The following is a 22,614-nucleotide window of genomic DNA, read 5'->3' on the forward strand; positions in this document are numbered from 1 at the left end:
AGTACATGGGGAGAAACAAATGTAACAAATGACTTGCAGAGAGTTCAGTACATCCCCGTAAACAAGATGGTAACAGTCCAAGAACAATGAGGAACTGAGTAGATGTTTGTTCCTCCCAGGATGTTCTCAGCTCCCAGGATGTTTCTTGTCCTGGAGAATCACAGACAGCATCACCGGATCACTGAGGTCTCAGTTGTGACCGGAGGCCAAAATGGAGTTATGTCTCAGAATTCCATAGCTGGGCTGTAGGCAAGAGAACTAGGCTAACCAAATGATTTTACCCTAAAATTATGTAGCATTGCTCCCGACAATGATGCTTCTGCAGACTTTTGTTTTGTTTTGTTTTTGGTACCGGGGATCGAACTCGGGACCTTGCGCTTGTGTGGCAGGTGCCGGAACCACTGAGCTAAATCCCTGGCCACCTCAGACTTTTATAAAACATTTATTATTTTAAAAAATTGAACTAGAATCTACTAATAAATACATCAAATGTATCATACACAGTGAATAAATGAATCAGTTTTAAATAGCTAACTCATCAAGATTTGCACTGGGATAATTCCAGTTATCCACATGAACAATCACACACACACACACACACATACTCACACACACTTTATATTGAGAGCTTACTATATGCCAGGAATTGTACTAAGTGTTTTGCAAATATTTTGCTGTGTAATACTCAACATATCCTTCAGAGATATTTTTAGCCCCATTTTCTTCAAGAGAGAACTGACAGGTTATACAACTTCCAGAAGGTCACACAGTTGGAAAAGAATGGGACAAGGATTTGAGCACAAAGTCCATCCTCTTCTGCACTAAACTTGCTATCAGTGTAACATAGAAAGGGAGTTCTCCAGGAACTTTCGGCGAACACGAGTTCCTTCCCAGAGAAATCTCACCCCTGGTGCCCCATATAATTCAGCTACCTGGACAGCAGTGTACACACCACCAACAGCCTCTCTCAGACCCATTTTTTTGCAGTTATGTAGATATCATTCCACTAAGGACAGATGCTTCTTAATCATATTCACCCAGCCCCCAAATTTCTCTGATTAACTCTATTTGTGCAGTGTCTCTGTTTTGACTGCTGAACTAAAGCCTTTGCAATTAGACCCAGTGCTTCTGAAATTGACATTTAGCATAAGTGAATTATCGGCAAAGCCAATACGATGTAGAAAGCATACAATTTAATTTGAATGAGCAGCTTTCCTTTCCTAGACTCACCCAGAGTGTATAGGGAAGTATCTCATTAGGATTTGATTCATATTAGACTAAGATCTAAAAATGTGTCACAGACTTAAAATTTATGTAAGGAGTGTGACTCAGCTCTCTTGTGGGAAATCTTGTTTTTAAATTTTTTATAGAATTTATGATCCTCACGGGTACTTGTGCCTAGTTTGATCTTGGCAACAGAACCTATTTTAATTGTATTCAGGAAGCACAGACTTATTGAGTGCCTGCTATTTATCAGGCAGTAAGAGAGACACCAAGAGAAATAAGCTGCCCTTGGACTTAAGCAGCTTCTTTTTGTATACTAGTTATGGACCAGTAGAGGAAATTTTGTTAATGAAGTAACAAACCTTTTTTGGAAAAGACTACAACAGGTGATTTGAACATCATGTCTAAATAGATTTCGGATGCACTTGAACATATTGAAAGCCCTTGAAATTAATAGCTAATTGGATGAATTATTTTATTAACCCTATTTCATTTTTAGCCTTCACTGACAGGAAGCCCAGAATTTGTTGCCTGGATTTAGCATCCCTCTTGGGCCCTATAGCGTACATACGTAACTACATGTTAACCATTCCAGTGGTTTTCTGTCTTTTTGAAGGACCTGGTTTTATAATGAATAACTTTTCATTTTTATTCTATATAATATGGAAATATAAACATATATAATGTAAGTTTTATTAAATAGCTATAAAGCACTTTGAATCCTTTGTGGAATAAGATCATATCATTCATTCATTCATTCAGAGTTATTGAGAAAGTGACTTAAAGAACAAACTTATATAGCCTTGATATTAGGGGCTGGGTTGCAGTTGTCTCAGAACTACGTTGGTTGCAGCAGATTCTAAGCTTACAAGGCTTAAGCAAAAAGAGGATGTGACTGACTGAAAAGTTCACAGCTTATTTGCTTTAGGTACAGCTGGAACCAGGTGCTTTGATGATTTTTTCATGAAATTTTCTCTTCATCTCTCCGCTTGCTTGGCTCTGGGCTGGCATCATCCTTAGTTCCATTAGGTGGTCCTGGAACTTCCAGATTTGCCTCATCCTTTCTGCTTGTAGTTTTGTGCATCCAAAGTGCCTTTCTTGTGTCATATCTGTCAGAATCCAGGGATTGGCTCTCATTGGACCTATGGTGCTCACTTCTGGATCAGTAATGGTGGCCAAAGAGATGACCTGTCCCACTCAACTAGGCCTGGCTCAGATGACCCATCCTGCAACTGGGGTGGGGTAGTCTCATCCAAGTGCATGGACAGAAAGGAGAGGAGAGTGACTCCTTACAGAAAACTGGTGCTGTCATAGAAGAGAGGAGAGTGGATGTTGGGCAAGTAAACCAACAGTGTTGGGTCCATCTGCCTGTGGCCTAGTTAGCTAAATGAATATGGCCTGAAGAAGTAAGAGATGAACTCAGAAGCTACAGGCCCCTGGTAGTAAGGGGGTGACGGGAAAGTGTCTCCCTGAAGGGGGATAGGGCATGACTTTGAGGGACCAGTGCTGTGAACTTGATCTTAAGCCTGTGGACCGTGTATTTTTAGAGCTTGCATAGGCACCAGGAATGATCAGTTTTCTTAGCTGCAAAAACCTAAGTATATTAAAGGAGATAAAAGTGAATGGAGAGGTAGACTGTGTTCATGGACTGGAAGACTTAAAATGATTAAAATGCCAGTATTACCCAATGCAGTCTGCAAATTTAATGTTATCCCTATCAAAATCCCAGGGATTTTATTTAAAGAAGTAGAGAAATTCATTCTAAAATTCAAATAGAATCTCAAGAGACCTTCAACCAAAGCAATCTTGGAAAAAAAAGAACAAAGTTGGGAGGTTTCACGCTTTCTGATTTCAAAGATGAATACAAGGCTATGGCCATCAAAACAATGTGGTACCCACACATAGCTGGGCATACAGGCCAATGGAGCAAAACACAGAGCCCAGAAATAAACCATCTCTTATGAGGTCATATGGTAAGAGTGCCAAAGCTATCCAACAGGAGAAGGAAAGGCTTTTCAACAAATTGGAAACACTGGATGGCAACATGAAAAAAGAATGAAGCTGGACCCTTACCTAACATCATTTACCAAAATTAACTCAAAATGGATGAAGGACTAAAACTATAGGACTCTTAGAACATTAACAAAATTTTATTTGTTAGATATGCCAGTTTGTTGGATATTACACCAATAATAGCACAGGCAACAAAAGGGAAATAAATAAGTTGGACTTCATTAAAATTAAAACCTTTGTCCAACAAAATATACTATTAGCAGAGTGAAAATACACCTACTAAACGGATAAAAATATTTATAAATTACAAATCTGATAAGTGGTTGATATCCAAAACATATAAAGAACTCTTACAGCTTAACAATTAAAAAATAAATGATAATTAGATGTGGACAAAGGTCTTGGGTAGACATTTTTCAAAAAAATCTATATAGCCGATAAGGACATGAAAAGTTGCTCTACACTAGTAATCATTAAAGAAATATAAATTTTAAAAAAGATACCACTTCAGTTTACTATGATGGCCAGTCTCAAAAATAAAACAAAACAAAAACCAAAAAATAATAAAATGTTGGTGAGAATGTAAATTAGAATGCTTGTGAACTTCTAGTGGGAATGTCAAATGGTGCAGCCACTGTGGAAAGCAGTACGGTGCTTCCTCAGAAAAATTAGACATAGAACTACCTTATGATCCAGCAATTCTGTTTCTGAATATGTATGAAAAAGAGTTGAAACCCAGAACTCAAACAGGTATTTATATACCCGTACTCATAGCAGCGTTATTTGCAGTAGCCAAAAGGTGAAAGCAGCCCAAGCGTCCATCAATGTGTGAATGGATAAACAAATGTGATCTATACATGCAGTGTAATATTGTCCAACCTTTAAAAAGAAAAGCAATTCTAACACATGCTACAACATGAATGAACCTTGAGGACATTGTGCTAAGTGAAAAAAGCCAGTCGCAAAAAGACAAGTACTGTCTGCTTGCTCTTATAACATGTGAGTTGTACAATTAGTAAGTGATCTCAGCCAGGCTTGCTGGTACACACCTGTACTCCCAGCACTCTGTGAGCCTGAGGCAAATGATCACAAGTTTGAGCCCAGCCTGGGCAACTTGATGACTTAGCAAGACCCAATCTCAAAATAATAATAATAAAAAAATTAAAAAGAGCTAGGAATGTAGCTCAGTGTAGAGGCCCTGGGTTCAATCATCAGTACTGAAAAAAAAAAAGTGATTTCATTCCTAATAGTCATCTAGAAAGTAGCGTGGTGGTTGTTAGGGCTTGGGAGGAGGGCAACCTTAGGAGTTGTCTAACGAGTACAGCCTGGGTTTGGGATAATGAAAAAGTTCTGATGATTGATGTTGGTGATGGTTGTACAATAGTGCGAATGTGCTTAATGCCACAGAACTGTATACTTCAAAATAGTTCAAATAGTAAATTTTGTTTCACAGATTTTTGCCACAACAAAAAAGTATCATTTATGGGGCCAAATGTGCTGTCCACAGAGGTGTTCCATACTGCAAGCTTTACAGGCGTTTTGGAGATCCAAAGAGATTTCGTTTTGTTGAAAGTGGAAAATAGAACATTCAGAGAGATAAAGTTTGAAAAGTTCTTATTACGTCGCATTGTTGGGTATGGAACATCAGGTCTTTCACATACTAGGCAAATGCTCTTCCACAGAAGTGTATCTCCAATCCTAAAAAGTTATCTTTTAAGCTATTATTTAGTTTACTTTTGTTTTTTTTCCTAGTACCAGAGATCAAACTCAGGATGCAAGGTAGGCACGGAGCCACTGAGCTAAATTTCCAGCCCTATTTAGTTTTTTTTTAGGTGGCGGGATGGTGAGGTCTTTTGAATTGTTCAGAAATGAGCGCCCCTCTTCTTGGTACTTTGGGACAGAGCCCTGAATCCCTGTGGCTAAGCCACATTCCAGAAATACTTCCGAGAGAGGAGAGAAAGAGTTGAGCAGAAGGTTGAGTTGGTCTGTCATTCATGTCATTCATCCTGCGACTATGGCTCTGGGTTAGAGAATTGGAAGAGAGCAGCTACAGGTGGGAAAAAGTCAGGTTTGAGAGGGATGTTGTGGGAATGGGATTCTGATGACAAAGGTCTGAGCGAGCCTGGGAGGCAGTCAGCCCCCCACTGGAAAGACAGGATGCACTCGAAGGTAATTTGAGGAGAGTTCCATGAAAGGCACCGTTTTGTGAAACTATGCATGGGGACAGTGTAGTACCCGGGGCAGCAACCCCTGGGGCCTGTGACCCTGCAGGGAGGGGGACCTGGTACTGATCCCCTGATCTCCCTCCCACCTTAGCTCTATGTCTGCAGAACTATCTTTATCTGAAGCCAGCAGGAAAGGAGCCATGGGGTGCGTGACCCCCAGGGGTCTGCCTCGCAGGACATAGAGCAGGGTGGGTGACAGCAGATCAGGGTGTGGGAGAGGGAAAATACCCTGCATAGAACACTGCAAAAATACCTCACTAAGGCAATGACTTCCTCCTGCATGTGTTCTTAAAATCTCATCTGGGGGATATTTTTGTCCATACATTGACCCAGAAAACCTCATTTTCCTGCAACTAAAGAATGGAATTAGACAAAACGTGAGAAGAAAACCGTGTCACTTCATAGAAATTTTTAAAGCACGTTCTATATTAAATTACTAGACTGCAAGGAAATGCAATTTTTTCAGAGAACATATTTTGTATTTCTGAATTCCTTTTATCATCGGTTTCTTTTCCCTGCCCATGATAAGGCAGATGATCAAGTCTGTACACTGTACATTGTTGCTTCTTTCAACCTCAAAATTCCTTAGGGATTTGACTCAGTGTTCTGAGTAGCTGAGCCCTCTTTAAACTTAACATTCCTATGCTCTGTTTTATATTTTCAAAATAATAAAACTCCTTGACACAGCTTAAGCCCTCAGAAAGATATACTGGTGGTTAAGAGCCTGAAGCCAGATGACCCTGGTTCAAATCCTGACAGTGACTTAGGAGTTGTCTGACCTTGGACAGATCCCTTTATCACTCTGGGCCTTGGTTTCCTCATCTGTAGAAGGAAGTCATAGCCTGACACAGGACCTCGTGTGGTGTTGAGGATTAAGTAAGAAGCTATGCCCTAGCAGAAAGCTTGGCACACAGTCTGCAGCCAGGAAATGGTGACTGTTGTTATCCTTGTCTCTTCCTTGCTGTTTTCCCAGCCACGCTTTCATCCCTACCCTCACCTTCTGCTTAGACTTCACCTCTCACAGCCTCTGTGAAACACACCATCCTCTTACTTGGCATGTCTCCCTCCCCTCTCCTCCTGTGTCAATTCAGATCGTGAGCACATCCAACGCCTCCCAGACCGTCACCTTGGTGTATGTTGTGAGCAATCAGAGCACATTCCTCAATGGCACTGTGGCCAGCAGCCTCCTGAGCCAGCTCTCTGCCGAGCTGGTGGGATTCTACCTCACCTACCCACCGCTCACCATTGCTGAACGTGAGTACGTCCGCGGTGAAGCAGAACTCTGTCGTCCTAGGCCACATGCGACCCCTGTTATAATAAAATGACAGCTGAAAAATGTGCTGGCTGGAGGTTGAATCAATGAAAAGTATATTGCATATTGTAGGAAAGCACTTGTGAGGTAACATTACCCTTCTTCTGTCTCTTATCTCTTTGAGTCCTCACAACCATCCTAAAAGATGGGTGCAAACTTAGAAAACTTAGGGTTCACAAGATACCCACTCTCCCATAGCCAGTGGGACAGGGGACCTGGAGTGTGAACCCCAGCAATCTGCCCTGGGAGCCTACAGTGCTGCCGTGAGGGCATCTCTCCCTGGGGAAAATCTAGGTTTCCATGGTGTCCTGCCACTCTTGCCATTAACCGATGTTCCCATACCTCCCAGCCCAGCCCTGACTATAGATACCACGGTGCAACCCGTTTGCAGTCGGCATCATGACTTCACTTGATGAAGTCCACATAGTCTGTGGCCTCCTCATCTCCCTCTAATGCTTCAGTTACATAATCCTCATTACCATGCAGTATGCATAGACTTCCAAGACAATGCAGTCTACTTTTTGTCCCCAAATACTTACTTGGTAGCCAAAGGAAGCAAAGGTCGATCGATATTCCTAAATTTAATCAGTCTTACATTTTACAGAGTCACTGGACAAGACTTTTTAAAGGCACACCTTAACAAAATTGTTCCTTCTATAGTTGTTTTTGATGCTATAAATAGATGAGACTATGTATAAATGGGATATTTAGCACATATTAGCCACTGATAATTTTTTGAATATTTATTGGCAAGTTTTTGTAGATTTCCATGTATGACATCATCTGGAAAAGATGATGTCATAAAATAGTGGCATTATGTCCCATGGGAGCATGTGAAGAATTTATTCTTTTGATCTTGCAATAGCCTGATGATAATCACAGATAAGATTTACCGAGCACTAACTATATCTCAGACACCATCCCAAGTCCTTTGCATGTATGATCTCTCATAGTCACCATCCTTGTAATGCTATATGAGACATATTGGTACAAGTATTTGGCTGCTAAATTTAAGCCCCTGACATTGGAAGAATCCATTGTCATTGAGATAATCATTCCTAATGACTTTAGTGATGGTTGGATAATTTTTAAAGATAAAGCTCCAGCTAAGACAGGTTGGAGGTGTGGGTTTTTATAATGAGGTTCTTTCTATTTAAGAAGATTTGGATGGAAAACCTAAAAGAGCAGAAACCCACAAACCCTAAAAGTGCTTCATCAGAAGGTTGACCTTTTACTGAGTGTTTTGGTTTTCTGAACAGCGAGATGGTTCGACCTTATCTCATAAAGTTCACAAGAATGACAAAGCAGGATTTAGCGGCTCGCCAGCTTGTCAGTTCTATGTTCCAGTTAATAATAATATTTACATAAAAAACCTATAAAAGTAATTTGATGTGTTTCTTGTTCCTTTTAGCACTGGAATATCCCAATCTTGATATATCAGAAACAACCAGAGACTATTGGGTAATTACAGGTAATCTCTTCTTTTCTTCCCCCTTATAAGCAGGTTGCTTTGTTTTAAAACTGTGCTTTTCGGTGACCCAAGGACACTTTCCTTTGGTCTGTCTTATAAGTAAGGAGTTCCTTCTACAGGACTGGAAGTGAGTAGATTCAGCTAAGAAAAGAAATCACACTGAAGATGATTATTAAATAAACAATTCAAAAGTATTACTTTTCTTTTCTTATGGTACTGAGGATTGAACCCAGGGGCTTTGCACTAAGCTACAAACCCAGCCCTTTTAAAATTTTTTTATCTTGAGACAGGGTCTTGCTAAGTTGGCTAAGCTCAAACTTGCAATCTCATGCCTCAGCCTCCCAGAGTTTGGGATCGCCGGCATGTGGCAGCATGTCTGGCTACAACTGCTGCCTTTAAAGTCCCCACCCAGCAGCCTCCTCTTGCAAAAAGCAGACCTATAAGTAGAAGGGACAGCACAGACCTGTGAAGGGTTATGTTTCCAGATGGCAGGCTTTTCTGTACTATCCTACAAAAACCCAGTGCCACTCAGGGGAACACTGGACACACAGGTCTCCATCTCTCTGGCTCTAGTCCCACCCCATGCTAATCCCAGCGAGTCCCAATGGGGCGGGTGGTGGAAGAACAAGGGGATTTTGGTGGTGTTTCCTTTTTTCCTTGACATTTTGCAGCTGAACTTCATTAAACAGCAAAAATGTTCTGTTTATGTTTTTCCGAAGCCAGACAGTGACTCTGAAAGTGAGAACAACAGGGATTAAATGTGAAAGGAGAGGACAGATGTTTGTAGGAGGAAAAGCGACCGGGGAGCAGGTTGGCTAGGAGAGTAAATGAGTCTACAGCCCATGCTGGAGGTTTAAACCACAAAAAGTTACTTCCTTACAGTTCTGGTGGCCAGGATCTGAGAGCAAAATGCCTACAGATTGTTTTCTCTGGGCTCCTCCTCTGGGCTTGGAGAGAGTCATCTCCTGGCGTCTTCCCATGGTCTTCTGGGACGACCTCTGGGCCTGTCAGGTTCTTATTTCCTGTTCTCATGAAGACAGCAGACATGTTGGGTTAGAGCCCACCCTCATGACCTCATTTTAACTTTGTCACCTCCTCAAAGACCCTGTCTCCAAATACAGTCACATTCTGAGAAACGGAATTTGAGGGGCACAACTCAGCCTGTCATAAGGAGGGAGGGAGGTCCTTCCAGGCAGGGAAGGTGTTCCTGAGCAAGGAGGCTGGTCTCAAGCTCCCTTCTTCCCTGTCCCATCCCTCCCTCCCTTGCTGTCCCAAACAAGTGGCAGATGGGCTGCTGCCTAAAATGCCAAGTAAGGGCCACAGAGGCCTGCTGGATGAGGCCTGCTGGAGAATCTCTTCTAAAGTGTGGAGAATTGAATTTTTCTCTCTCCTGAAGAACCCTCCAATATGCAGAGATTATTTTACCTACTAAGAAAGCAAGCTAGAGAAACACATTTTAAAACAAAAACTTAAAATCAGCCTACCCAGGTTTATGCCCAAGAGAGACAGTGCTAACCCAGCAACACATTTTTGGAGCTAGCGGGTTATGTAACATTCACAGTCAGGTTTCTTCCTCAAGGAACGGCGTTCCTTCACTGGCAGATACTTCTCCCTCCCTTCAGCTTTGAGGTTTTCACTCTCGCATTACAGTTTTGCTCTTAAACTCAAGCTGTCCTTGACAGCTGCTGTGTAGTCCCCTCCTCATTTGCTCTACCTCCATTTCAAGATCACCTTAAGAGAAAGCTCTGTACATTGTCCTGTTTTCAGGGCTCCCCTGGGACCCCCCGCCCGACCGTGCCCACCTACTTACATAACCCTTGACATCATGCTGTGTCTGCAGTTGGAGATCAGAGAGGGGTGGTCCCCATACAGTGCTGGAGCTGCTTGGATCAATTGGGTAGCACTTGGGACAGGCTAGAACCAGGTTTCAGGGTACCCCTCTGCCTTCCCTTGGGCTCATGGCCACTTGCTGAACATGTGGGGAGCCACCACCAGCTGCCCCATGGTTCACAAAAGGGGCTGGAGACTAGGAGCTGAGAGATGAGATAGCTTCATTAAGCCTTTACTCCCGACCATTGTCAGAGTCTCTAGCTTCTGCTCATTGCTAACTGCAAACAGGACTTGGAGCAACTTCCCTTTCTACAGTTTGTATTTTAAACCCCTACATGTTTTTATCTATTTTCCAACTTAACTGACAGTAATTGTTTTGTTGGGTCCATCCTAGAGGATGGATCCCTCAGTGGAAAACCACTGGCTTGGGGTGACCTCTGTGGCCCTCTTCCCCTGCTTTTTGTGATACTGGGGATTGAAGTCAGGGTCTTTGTACTGCGCTACATCCCTGGCCTATTTTTAATTTTTATTTTGAGACAGTGTCTCATTAAGTTGCCAAGTTTCCCAGGCTGGGCTCCAACTTGCATGCTTCCTGCCTCAGCCTCTTAGAGTGCTGGGATTGCAGGTGTGCGCCACCAGCCTGTAGTCCCTCTTTACGGAGAACCTGGGGGCTTCCTGCCTTCCAGGACCTACAGTTGCATTTGTATATATGAAGCAAGATAGAAACATCCAGGTTCAGATTTTATATGATGTCTACCTTTGCATCGTGGCCGAGAGTCCCATCAAATAGTCCATGAGCTGCCCCTTGACTGTCCTGTGTCCCCTCTCAGTCTCATCCACTCGTCAACAGAAGCCAACTTAGATGTAATACTTCAACAGATTGGTCTGTAATTTTATTAGAAGTGAGTATCTTGGAGCAAGGAGTTCATGGGCTTTTCTATCCTCCAGATATCTGGGCGACAGGAATGTCCCACTCAGGGACCTGACACAGTGGGAATAAAACAGCAGTACTTTGTCTTTGTTTGCAGGGATTTCAACTGACAGATAAGCTAGAAATCTCTCACAAGGGCCTTAGAAAGACAGCCACTTTATACCCTCCAGGAGGGATTATTTGGCATTTATGGCTTCAAAGAAGTAATTTCGAAGACCCAGCTGTGGGTTTTACTTCTCTCTTGATCTGTTTCAACATCATTCTCCTATCTCATTGTTGTTGGTTGCTTGGTCTGGCCCCGTGTAGAATGTGGTCATTAGTGTTGGTTATGGGCAGCACCCCGCTGTACTGGATGCTATAAAGACAGCACGCTCTTTACACACAGACACTTTCCATATCCTGATGGAGGGGTGGCATCAATGATCCTTGGCTGGACTGTGGTAGAACAAACTCTATTAAATGAAAACTCTTCTTTTGCATTTCCACCCCTGTAAGATTTGGTCTCTTGAAGAAAATGATTGTCTTTCTTAGCATTTAAAATTTTTGGTATTACTGTGTTTGAAGGCAGTGTATATGTGTTTGGAGTAAAGTGTGCTTCCCAAGGGGCAAAGAGCAAAGACTAGACTTTGGGGTAGATGGGAAAAGATGCCTTCCTCCATAGAAAGTGACCACAGCAATCCTAGAATGGCCCTAGAGCCCATTAAACCCTTCTTCATGTACTAGCCCTGGTCTGAAGCTCCAGCATCAATCCCTTAATGTTGATTGCAGATTCTCTGAAGCCTAGCAGTGGAGGAGGGATGGGAAACAAACCACATTTACCTTCCGTGCCCTAGGCACAGTGCTGAGCTGCTTTATATCACCTGGAGCCCATTGGAAATGTTCCCTGTGATAGTCACTGTCTTACTCCCTTTTGACGAAGAAGGACTAGCACTCAGAGGTGGCTAGTGGTTTGCCAAAAGCCCCATAGCTGGCAAGGGCAAGAGCTGAGAGCAAGCCCACACTTTCCATTAGGCTGTTCCTGCTCTTCAGTGGGAGGGGACTGGAGGGACCCTGGGCACCTTTAGGACTGGGCACCAAAAGAACTGCTCAGAGGAGGGAGAGATGAGGACACTGAGCAGAATGGATTTCTGAGATGTAAGACATTTGAGTTGCAGAATATAGCTGAGATTCCTCAGCAAAGCTGTTGAGAAAGAAAACTAAAATCAGGGTAACCCTCAGCCATTGCTTTGGAGTGGGAACCAGCCAATTCACTGTTCCTGCAGCTCTGCTGTGTTCCCATGTGGACTTTTAGCAGCACATATCGTCTTAAAGAAACTTCAGGTTTGTTACAGCAGTGTTAGAGAGGTCACAGCTCTTAGAGGAAATTGCCCAGACTTTGGAGTTACACAGGCTTGGGCTTACATCCTGACTCTTAGATAAGTCCCTTAAGCTTTTCAGCATCTGGAACCTGTGGATGATGATTTCTAACTCCTGAGCTGTTGTGAAGGTGAAGTGAGGTAAGGACACCCAAGCCAAACAGGAGGCGGGGCAGTGGCCCTTAGTGGCCACGAAGGGCAAGTGGTTGTTGTGGTCACTAAGTCAGCAAGGAATCTGGCCACTGAGCATCCCTTCTGCCTTTTGCACCCCTAGTGCTGCAGGGTGTGGACAACTCCCTTGTGGGCCTGCACAACCAGAGCTTTGCCCGAGTCATGGAGCAGCGCCTCGCCCAGCTGTTCATGATGTCCCAGCAACAAGGCCGGCGGTTTAAACGGGCCACCACCCTGGGAAGCTACACTGTGCAGGTAGGTGTGTGCGGTGCCATTGTGGGGGGTACTTTCCTAATGACTGGGGATCCTGAGGTGAAAGAAATACATGTGAATGGAGGAGCATCCTGGCTGCACTGGATAAAGTTTCGGAGGATGAGGGTCATTACCATCCTCCTATATTATCAATAAGAAAGGAGGTCCCCAAACAGATTCTGCAAACCTTCAGATATTTATAAAATGAAAAGTTCTGCTGTCCATATTTAGCCAATTAAAACACAGAGCCTCCAAGCTTGTGGTAGATGTGTGACCACTTAGCGATTTAGAGAGGGGATGGGACAGGCACTCGTGTTCCTCCACCCATCCCCTCTCAGTATTTCTGAGCATGCCAGCTGGAATTGCAACACCAGCCCTTGAATCTGTCCTGCAGAGCTGCTCTTGAAAAACTGGAAGCCACTTTGCCCAAGTTCTGGTGCCTGGAAGGACCTGGGAATAAACCAGTGGTGGGAGAACAAATATCTCTGTTTCCTTCCCTCTCCACTAGGGAAATTCTGAAATGTATCTTCAAGATCATTTCCAGAGCTTTCCCACAAAAGTAAGTTCCAGTCACCCAGTGCAGGCTTAATAGACTCTTCTCACCTATGTATTAGCCCCTCACCCATCTTTCTGTTCCTCACCCCTCTCAAACTACAAGCACTCACCTCTTTTCTGGGTTTACTTCTGAGGAAACCCACTCAAGGCAGTCAGTAGCACCCATGCCCACTGAAGCAGTTCTAAGACTCACTAGATACTTCACTCAGCTCTAGCACGAGTGGGAATGTCTTGGATATTCTAACCAATCCACATATTTTGAATACCACTGACTTCACCAATGAGAACTCACCTCTCATTGTTATGCTAATTACCAGAGTACTCAATAGTTACCCTGGGAGTGTGGGCTTCCTTATTGAACAGTCTAGCTGGCTGCCCTGGCATGTGAACTCCTGCCTGGTGATTGACCATGGCTAGCACACATGCAATCTCAAAGTCAAACACTGTCTTCTCTCCCTGCATGAGTCAGCATCGTGCCCCTGATAGGCACTCTAGGTCCCCTTATTCATGGTTGTGAATTTGGCCCCTTGTCCTATTGGATTTTGCTTTGCTGTGGTTCTGTAAGTCTTTGTGGTGCCTGACAACCTCATCACAAGGTAAAGGGATGGTTATTTTCATGTGTCAGGTTTATAATTTCTCCTTTATGCGTTCCATGCAAGTTCTATAATTCACACTTCTCTGAAAGACAGAAAGGAAATCACTGGTGCTCAGATGACTGGGATTTGCACCAGCTGAAAGGGAAGAAAGGCTCATCCTATAATTCTGGTGTTTCTTGTAACCCTAAGCAACCTAACACATTCTGCATGTCTAAATGGGCCCAGAGAGATGTTTTCTCTCATTTTTTTCCCTAAGTGCTCAGTTCACCTGTCCCTGTAGCTGACTGGAGAGTCAGAGTGAAGCAAGTGGTTTATTTTTGTAAATCTCCAATTTACAGAGGCTTTAGATGGCCTCTGGCATCACCTTTAGAAAAATCCTGCTAAGAAGAATTTGCTGTTAAATTGAAATTAAGTGGATTCAGTAAAATATCTGAATGATGAGTCTCCCCTTCCTGGTTGTATTAACACTCTCCCGCCTCCTTTCCCACTAGGGAAAGGGAAAACATGCCCAAGTTTCCCTCTCAAAATTCACTCTAGAATAGCTTCTACCTTCCTTCCACCCAGAGACTTTTCTTCTGGGCTCAGAAAATTTTAAAAGATGAATTTCCTTCATGAATATGGAGATGTAGGTGTCTAGAATTTAAACATTTTTCTCAAGTTGATCTGATTGGAAAATTGAGTCCTAAGAAGACATTGTCCGACCTGTAAACATTTTTAAATTTTTGAGTGCATCCATAGTCAACTTAATGGAAGTTTTAACTACCATTTGGGTGCCATTGTTGCCTACTAAAGATAAGTAAAATGATACTATCCAGGGGCCGGGGATTTAGCTCAGTGGTTTCGCTGCCTGCTGTGCAAGTGCAAAGACCCGAGTTCGATCCCCAGTACCAAAAAAATAAAAGATACTATCCAGTGTGGATAGGGGTGAATGGACACTTTCAAACAGAGAAACTAATGTGAACTTTCTGGAAGGCAAGTGAATAATTTAGACAAGAACTTTTAGATGGTTACAACTTTCTCTTGAGGAGATAGGGGTGAACACAAAGACAAAGGGTAGGGACAGTGTTTTCTAGAGAGGATCCAGCAAATGGATCTTTTGGGTTCTTGGCTTGGGCAGGGCCACATCCTATAAGTGTTTCTTGAAGATTCCCAAAGCATATTTGCATAAGCAAATTATAAGACAAACCCAAAGTAAAGAAATCTCCTTAATTTTGTTCAGCATACTGGTTTCCAAATCTAAATGTCAGCAAGACCCCTGTTTTTAGTGATATCTGTGTTACATTGTTTTATTATGAACATTTTCAAGCTTACAGAAAAATTGAAAGGAAAATTACATAGCAAATACCAACATACATACTATGTTTTTATTTTATAGAAATATCTATATTTGAGAACATATATCATTTCCTTACACTTCTGTATACTTTCCATAACATATTTCCATGTACTTCCAAATCATGGATTGATTTTGAAGTTCAAGTTACTTCATACATATGGAATACTTAATATATACTCTTATAAAAACTTTTTGTGACTCAGTACTGCAGTGTTCTTGAGATTCATCCATGTTGTGTTATTTAGTAGTTTATTCATTTTTATTGCTGAATAGGCTCATAATATTCTCTTGTGTGAATATAATGCTGGTCATTTTTTGTTTGGGGGTTGTTTGTTTGTTTTGTGGTACTGGGGAAAAACCCAAGAGCACTCTACCACTGAGTTATATCTCTATCATTTTGTTTTGTTTTGAGACAGAGACTTGGTAAGTTGCTCGAGTTGGCCTCGAATTTGTAATCCTGCCGCCTCAGCCTCCTGAGTATCTGAGATTACTCAGGAGTGCTACTGTGCCCAGTTTATCTCTTCTTCTGAAAATAGATACAGGGGCTATTTCTAAACAAGACTACTATGCACATTTTTCTACATAGATCATTTTGGGGCCACATGCTTTCACCTCACTTGGGTATATAGGCTTCATAGGGCTGGTATATGTTATCCCTATATGAAACTACCAGATCTCTTCCCAATGTGATGATATTATCTTACAATCCACCAACCAGACATAGGGTTCCATTTGCTTCACATACTTATCAACAAACACATGGCATTGTCAGTCTTTCTTATTTTAGCCATCCTGGTAGGTAGACATTGATGACACATAATTTTAATTTGAATATCCCCACTAAACATGTTTTGTGTGCTTACTAGGTATTCAGATATCTTTATTAAGTGTTTGATCTCTTGCCCATTTTTATTGTGTTATACTAATATCTCCTTTTCAGTTTCAATTTTCAATTCAATATATATGTATTTATTCAACAGAATGTATATATATTTAAATTCAACAGAATGTAAAAACTATGTGTGGTATGTGGTTTAAAGTACACTAATAAAAAGGAGTCACAACCCAAAAGGCAAGAACATCACCTGCACCTTATCCCCAAAAGCTTTTTTTTTTTTTTTTTGCTTAAATTCTTTTATTGGTACATTTTAGGTATACAGTATGTTTACATTTATCACTGGGTGCTTGTACCTGTACATGATGTATCTTGGTTCTTATTTTTTCCCCATTACCTGTGCTCCCTTCACCCCCTCCACCCTTCCCTATTTACAAACACTTTATTTCCATTTTTTCCTTTTCTCATAATTTTTCCTTTCCCTTCTTACCTTTCCCCTTCCCCTCCCACTTCTCCTACCCCATTGGACCTTTTCTTCCTATTTCAAAGTATCAATTATTAGTTATTAATCCTTTTAATCCTTATTTACACTTTCAGTTTCTCACACCAGAGAAACTATTCGGTATTTACACGTGTGTCCTATTTATTTCACTTAAGAGTATGGCCCCAATATGCACCCATTTAGTTATAAATGACTCTAGTTTCTCATTCTTTATGGCTGAGTAGTACTCCATTTTATAAAAAAAAACACATCTTCTTCATCCAGTTTCCAGTTGATGGGCTCTTGGGCTGTTTCCAAGCTTTAGCTATTACAAACTCTGCCACTATAAACATGGGTGCACATATATTGCTGTGGTATGATTCTTTTAATTCTTCCCAAAAGCTTTTTATATATCTTCTTTGATTGTACTTCTTTCCCTCCCATCAGAGTTGAGTGTGATTCTAAATTTTGTATTAAATCACTCCTGTATTTCCTATATATGTTTTACCATCCATAGGTGTATCCTTATATAGTATGTCAGATAGTTTTGCCAATTTTGAATTTTATATTCCATGATTTGTTCCTGTTGTTCAACATCAGGCTTTTGTATTCATCCACATTGATACAAAATAGCCATAGTTCATAGTTCATTCATTTTCACTACCCTACAGTATTTCATTGTGTGACCACACCGTTACTCATTTATTCAGACTACTTTTAATGACTTTTGAACTTTCAGAGCTTTTTTTTTGCTATTGTAAACAAAATTGCTATAAACATTTTTGTAACATCTTTTAATATTCTATGAAACTAAAAATCTGAAATATATACTGTACTTTGAACAATACAATATTATACTGTGTTAGTTGTTAATGATAAGAATAAAAAGTTAATAACCTAAATGCTCAGATCATAAAGGGATAGTTAAATTTACAAGGCATGCATATAGTAGAACACTATATAGGTGTTAAAATTTCATATATTTATTTATTTATTTATGGTATTGGGAATCGAACTCGAGTCCTTGTGCTTGCACAGCAGGTAGTGAAACCACTGAGCTAAATCCCTGACCCTAAAAATTTATTTTTATATTTGTGTTTATCCACTATTAAATATAAGAGTGAAAATTAGAAACAATGTGAATGTTTAATAATTTAGCATTCATTAAATAAATTTGTGAAGTAGGCATTTGAATACCATATAGAAGTAAATATTAATGCTTTTTTGAAATATTTATGCTTTTAAAATAAATATTTGAGGTCATTTAAAGATGCAAAAAAATTAGCAAGATATATTATATAGACAATATGAGAAATAATTTTGTAAAATTACAAAGGAAAGGTTTCTGTGGCAAGAAAACAACCACTACAAGGAAATATTCCAAACATAACAGTAATTAGCTGTAGTAAAAGCATTATAGATTATTTTTATTTTATTTCATTTCTTGGTGCTTTTCTATATTTTCAAATCTTCCTGAATATGTATAATTTTTATAATGTGGAAATACAGTACTACTTTAGAAGACAAACTTAGAGTTTCCAAGCGCTGCCATTGTCAGTGATCTTTTTTGTTTGTTTGTTTTTTGGTTTTTTTTGGTACCGGGGATCGAACTCGAGACCTTGTGCTTTAGAGGCAGGCACCGGAACCACTGAGCTAATCCCCAGCCCTGTCAGTGATCTTTTGAATTGCAGATGTATAGGTTAATTTTCTTTTTCCTTTCTGGCAACTGCAGACTTTAAAATTAAAAATCTTGTTTGAGAATAACCTAGCATGCCCTGAATTAATGTAGAAGCCCATTTTCAAATGAGGTCAGAGCTCCTTGGGGCCTGAGAAACATTCCCACTCCGTGTTTTCATCTCCGACTTCAAACTATGCTTTCCAGATGTTCATATTTTTCAAAACCTGTTTTCGTCCCTCCATCTCCCTCTCCAGTGACAGCAGGCTTCCAGAGGTTGGTTACAGGAAGGGCCCTAAAGGTTGATGTCTAGCCTATGTGGTGTGGGTCCACTTAGCCACAGACCACTTCAGCAGGAGCCCAGAGCCTGCTGATGGCCCTGGGGCTGCTGGGCTGGTACAAGATGTCAACACTGAGCCTCTCTTTTTCTGAAAGATGGTAAGGATGCAGCGTGTGCCGGGACCCAAGGACCCAGCGGAGCTGACTTACTACACCCTGTACAATGGGAAGCCATTGCTGGGGACTGCGGCAGCCAAGATCCTGAGCACCATTGACTCCCAAAGAATGGCCCTGACCCTGCACCATGTTGTCCTTCTACAAGCTGACCGTAAGGGGACAGTCTTCATTCCGTGTTTTTAAAGCCATTAAATTTCCTTTGAGTCTAAGTGATTCTCCCAACTCACGTTAATGGTGTCAGAGTTAAACATTTTTCTGCTCTAGAAGATTCTTAAATCGATAGCTATGTTTTCTGTGTTGTATAAAGCAATAGGTTTTGGGTATAAGATGTGGTTTGTAATATCCAAATTGCCTAATGATATCACTCTGCCCCCAAGTGCTACCGCTCTTACCCCACCCCAACTCTATAATCTAGTGAATAGCTATGAAAGATTGCTGCAGCTGAGATTATGTTTGTATGTCAGGGAAATGAAAGTTAATTTGATTCAATAGATATTTATAGAGTCTCCTATGAACTGTGCCTGGGGCTGGAGAACACACAGAAGCGACTGAGACCTGGCTCCTCCCTTTAAAGGGCTAGGGAGTTATTGCAGGTAGGAAAGAGGGTATTGCAGAAGAGGCCTGGCCAAGGCAGTTTGGCCCAGGGGCCAGCAGAGGTAGCTTTGCTTTGAAGGGCCATCCGGAATGAAGATACAGAGGACGAGATATCAAAAACAACTGCTGGCTCTGTGAGCACCCTCCCTGTGACAGCTCCTGTGGTACTTACTTCACCTAGATTTTCTCATCTTCCACTCTCATAAGAGCAGTGTTTATTTAGCTCTAAATTGAAGGAAAGGAAACTGAGTCTCAGAAGAATAAAATAACCTGCTCAACATCACAGAACTGGTACTTAGGTAGCCAAGATATCAGTCTGGGTCTGTCTGACTTCAGAGCTATGTTCTTACCTGTATTATACAGCTCAGCAGAGAGAGAAGAGGGTATGTGTTCCAGCAGAACAGCCTGAGCAGAGGAATGGAGAGAAGAAATACAAGGTGTGCTTAGAACACAAAGAGTTCACCAGGCTGGGATGAACAAACAGGTGGAGGAATTGGAATTAGAGAAATGTATTGATCAGGAGACTCAGTTCTTGAGTGGCAGGAAAAGGAGATGGTATATAATATGAGAATGATCAAAACTATAGTTCATGTTTAAATTTTTAAAAACTAGTACAGTAAAAGACACTCCCCTCACTTCAAATAGGACCCATCATTTTCTCAACAATTCTGGAAGTCCTCTTTTATAAATGTCTTCAGTTGTGTGGTCGTGGCTGTCTTGATGTCCTAAATCAATTCAAATGTTTACCTTTTATGGTCATTGTGACTTTGGGGAAGAGCCAGAAGTCACATGGTGCCAGATCCGGTGAATAAAGTAGATGAGAACACGTTGTAATGTTTTTATTAGCCTGCCTTTCTGTTGAATGGTACTCAGCACGTCTCTTTAAAGACATTCATTAAAAAGAACTTTGAGAACTGCTTCAGAAAGTGACAAAAACAATGGGATAAGTGTGTTCAAAGTGAGGGGCAATATTTTGAGGGAGACTGATAGCAGTGTGTCTTTTACTGTAATAACTTTTTAAAATTTAAACACACTGCATTTTTTGATCAGCCCTTGTATTTTGGGCTGTGGGGAGCTACTAAAGATTTCTGAGCAGAACAGTATCATTGGAAATTTAGGAAGGTTAATTGTGTCCAGGATGGGAGGAATCAGGAAGTGGCAGAACAAGTGAGGAAGCTTCGTGGTGTCCCAGGCTCTGGAGACCCAAACAAAGGCTGTAAAGAAAGTGGAGAAGGTGTGAGATGGTGTGTGGCAAAACGTTATTGTTTGGCAACATCCCGAGCATGGAAGGCCATGGAAGGTCACCTCTCCTTCATTTCCTAGTTGATGTCCATGCGGTTCAAGGAGCCGCAGGTTGGAGTCCACACCTGGCTCATGGTTTTCCTCTCTTCCCACTCTCTTGCCTTCATTAGGGACAATTTTTGCTTCCAGGTTGATGGTTCTGACCACATGTTGCCTGCTTGCCCAGCACATCCTCACAGACAGTCTCTGCCTAGGAATGATGCTGGCCACTCTCTGCAGACTTGTTTCTGAAATGACATTTTGAACTGATACTCCCTCCCTCTGGACTTCTCCCCTGCTCTCCTCATGGGCTCTGTGTTTATCTCTGATCTCTGTCAACTACTTGCTTCTTCTCTTTTGCTGCAATCTCTCTCTCTCCCTCTCTCTCTCCCTCTCCCCCCCCCATTGTAGAGGACAGGAGTGAAAAGCACTTTAGGTGCCAGGAGAGAGGTGAAGGCACTGGAGGTGGAGACTCAGAAGTGGATAGATTCAGGATATTTGGGTGGATGGAGCTGAGGACAAGATAATAGATTCTGTATGTGGCAGGAGGAGGAGCGTAGCGGTGGAGGAACCAAGGGTGACTTCCAGGTTTTGGCTTGAGCACAGTTTGTGGTGCCATCTCTTGAGATATAAAAGATGTGGGATGAAGAGGCTTCCTGAGGCTGGAATGGGAATATGGGAGATGGAATCGAGTCTGATTTTTGACATGTTAGATTGAAGGTACCTGTGAGGCATCACTGGAGCTCAGGAGAAGTGGACATGGCAGTCATCATTGCATAGATGATGCTTAGAGCTGAGGGGGTGGATGAGAATAACTAGGAGAGGAGCCTTTCTAGAGAGCAAAGGGTGGAATTAGGGCTTGGAACCATCTGCAGAAGAGCGAGAGCCAGCAGAGGACACTGAAAAGGAACAGCAAGGTGTAAGAGGAAAGCCAGGAAAGAGTGGGGCTCAGAAAGCAAGGAAGAAAGAAGCTCTTGCAGAAGGAAGTGAACTGCTTTTGGAGAGGCAGGATAGGGATGGTTGGAAACCCATAGGATTGGTGAGGTGGAAGTTGGCGGTGACCTTTGAAGGAGGAATTTCCAGAATGAGTTTGGCTGAGAAGAGGATTGTGGTTGGGAAGTAGTGACATTCATTTCAAAATATGCTACTTAAAGGAAGCTGTGGAGTAATATTTTGGTGGAAAAGATTCACTCTTGTTCATTCCCTCAACAAATATTCATTAGGCACCTGTAGTATGCCATGCACTGCCCTAGGTGCTGGAGAGACAGCAATGAATCAGACTGACAAAGAAGTCCCTGCCCTCATGGTCCTAACATTCCTGGTAGGGCAGATTCAAGAAACGAAATAAGCAGTGTATTAGATGCTAGTAAGTACCATGAGGAAAGTGGGGCAGGGAAGGGCCGGGAACATTGAGGAGGCAGTGGTTGCAGTTTTAGATGGGAGAGGGGGTCAAGAAGAGAGTCAGTGAGGAAGTGAACAGCTGAGAGGAGGAAGGAAGGAAATGGTCCCTGCGGTACCTGCAGATTCCAGGCAGAGGAGAGTTTGAGACCCAGCAAGGGAGTGACTGAGCGGGCAGTGATAGGATGTCACAGGCAGAGATGAGGGCCATGATCCCTGAGCCTCATGGGTAGCACCAAGGGGGACAAAAGCCACCAGAGGGCTTGGGCAGGAGAAGAATGTGGACCAAGCACTTGACAGCTGCTGGGCCCTGGGCACTTTCTCCCTGGTGTCTGCTTCCTCCAGCTGTGGACTCTAATGTTTGAGACCTAATAGGTGCCGGCCACAAAAAGGAGCCAGAAACATTGTTGAGCAGATTCATCCTCCTTTCAATGTTTGCTCCACAGGAGAATAATTTATTCTGTGTTTGGATCTTTTGGGCCTTTGACTTCTTTCCTCTGGACAAATCCTCCTGTGTGCATGTGTAAACTCACACCTTCCATTCATGCGTGTAAACTTGGAAATGACATAAAACTTTGTTCTAGAAAAATGACTTTTCAAAAAAGTGTCCAACCTCTCCAGTA

The 22,614-nt window shown here is 42.0% G+C and overlaps 1 protein-coding gene across 7 annotated transcripts in view; it reads left to right on the forward strand.

The window, feature by feature from the left end:
- The window catches only part of Kiaa1549l (KIAA1549 like), a 287,464-nt gene that overhangs the window by 176,284 nt on the left and 88,566 nt on the right, over nucleotides 1-22,614 (forward strand). For all 7 annotated transcript variants that reach the window (XM_087205545.1, XM_021264381.2, XM_087205546.1 and 4 more), the window contains 4 exons: nucleotides 6,554-6,716; nucleotides 8,186-8,245; nucleotides 12,636-12,787; nucleotides 18,698-18,869. In XM_087205545.1, the coding sequence (XP_087061671.1) occupies nucleotides 6,554-6,716; nucleotides 8,186-8,245; nucleotides 12,636-12,787; nucleotides 18,698-18,869 (547 nt within the window). The remainder of the gene's footprint in view (nucleotides 1-6,553; nucleotides 6,717-8,185; nucleotides 8,246-12,635; nucleotides 12,788-18,697; nucleotides 18,870-22,614) is intronic.

Source organism: Heterocephalus glaber, unplaced genomic scaffold, assembly GCF_053883595.1.
Source record: "Heterocephalus glaber isolate CG9 unplaced genomic scaffold, H.glaber_assembly_v1.0 deba00000594, whole genome shotgun sequence".
Lineage (NCBI taxonomy): Eukaryota > Metazoa > Chordata > Mammalia > Rodentia > Bathyergidae > Heterocephalus > Heterocephalus glaber.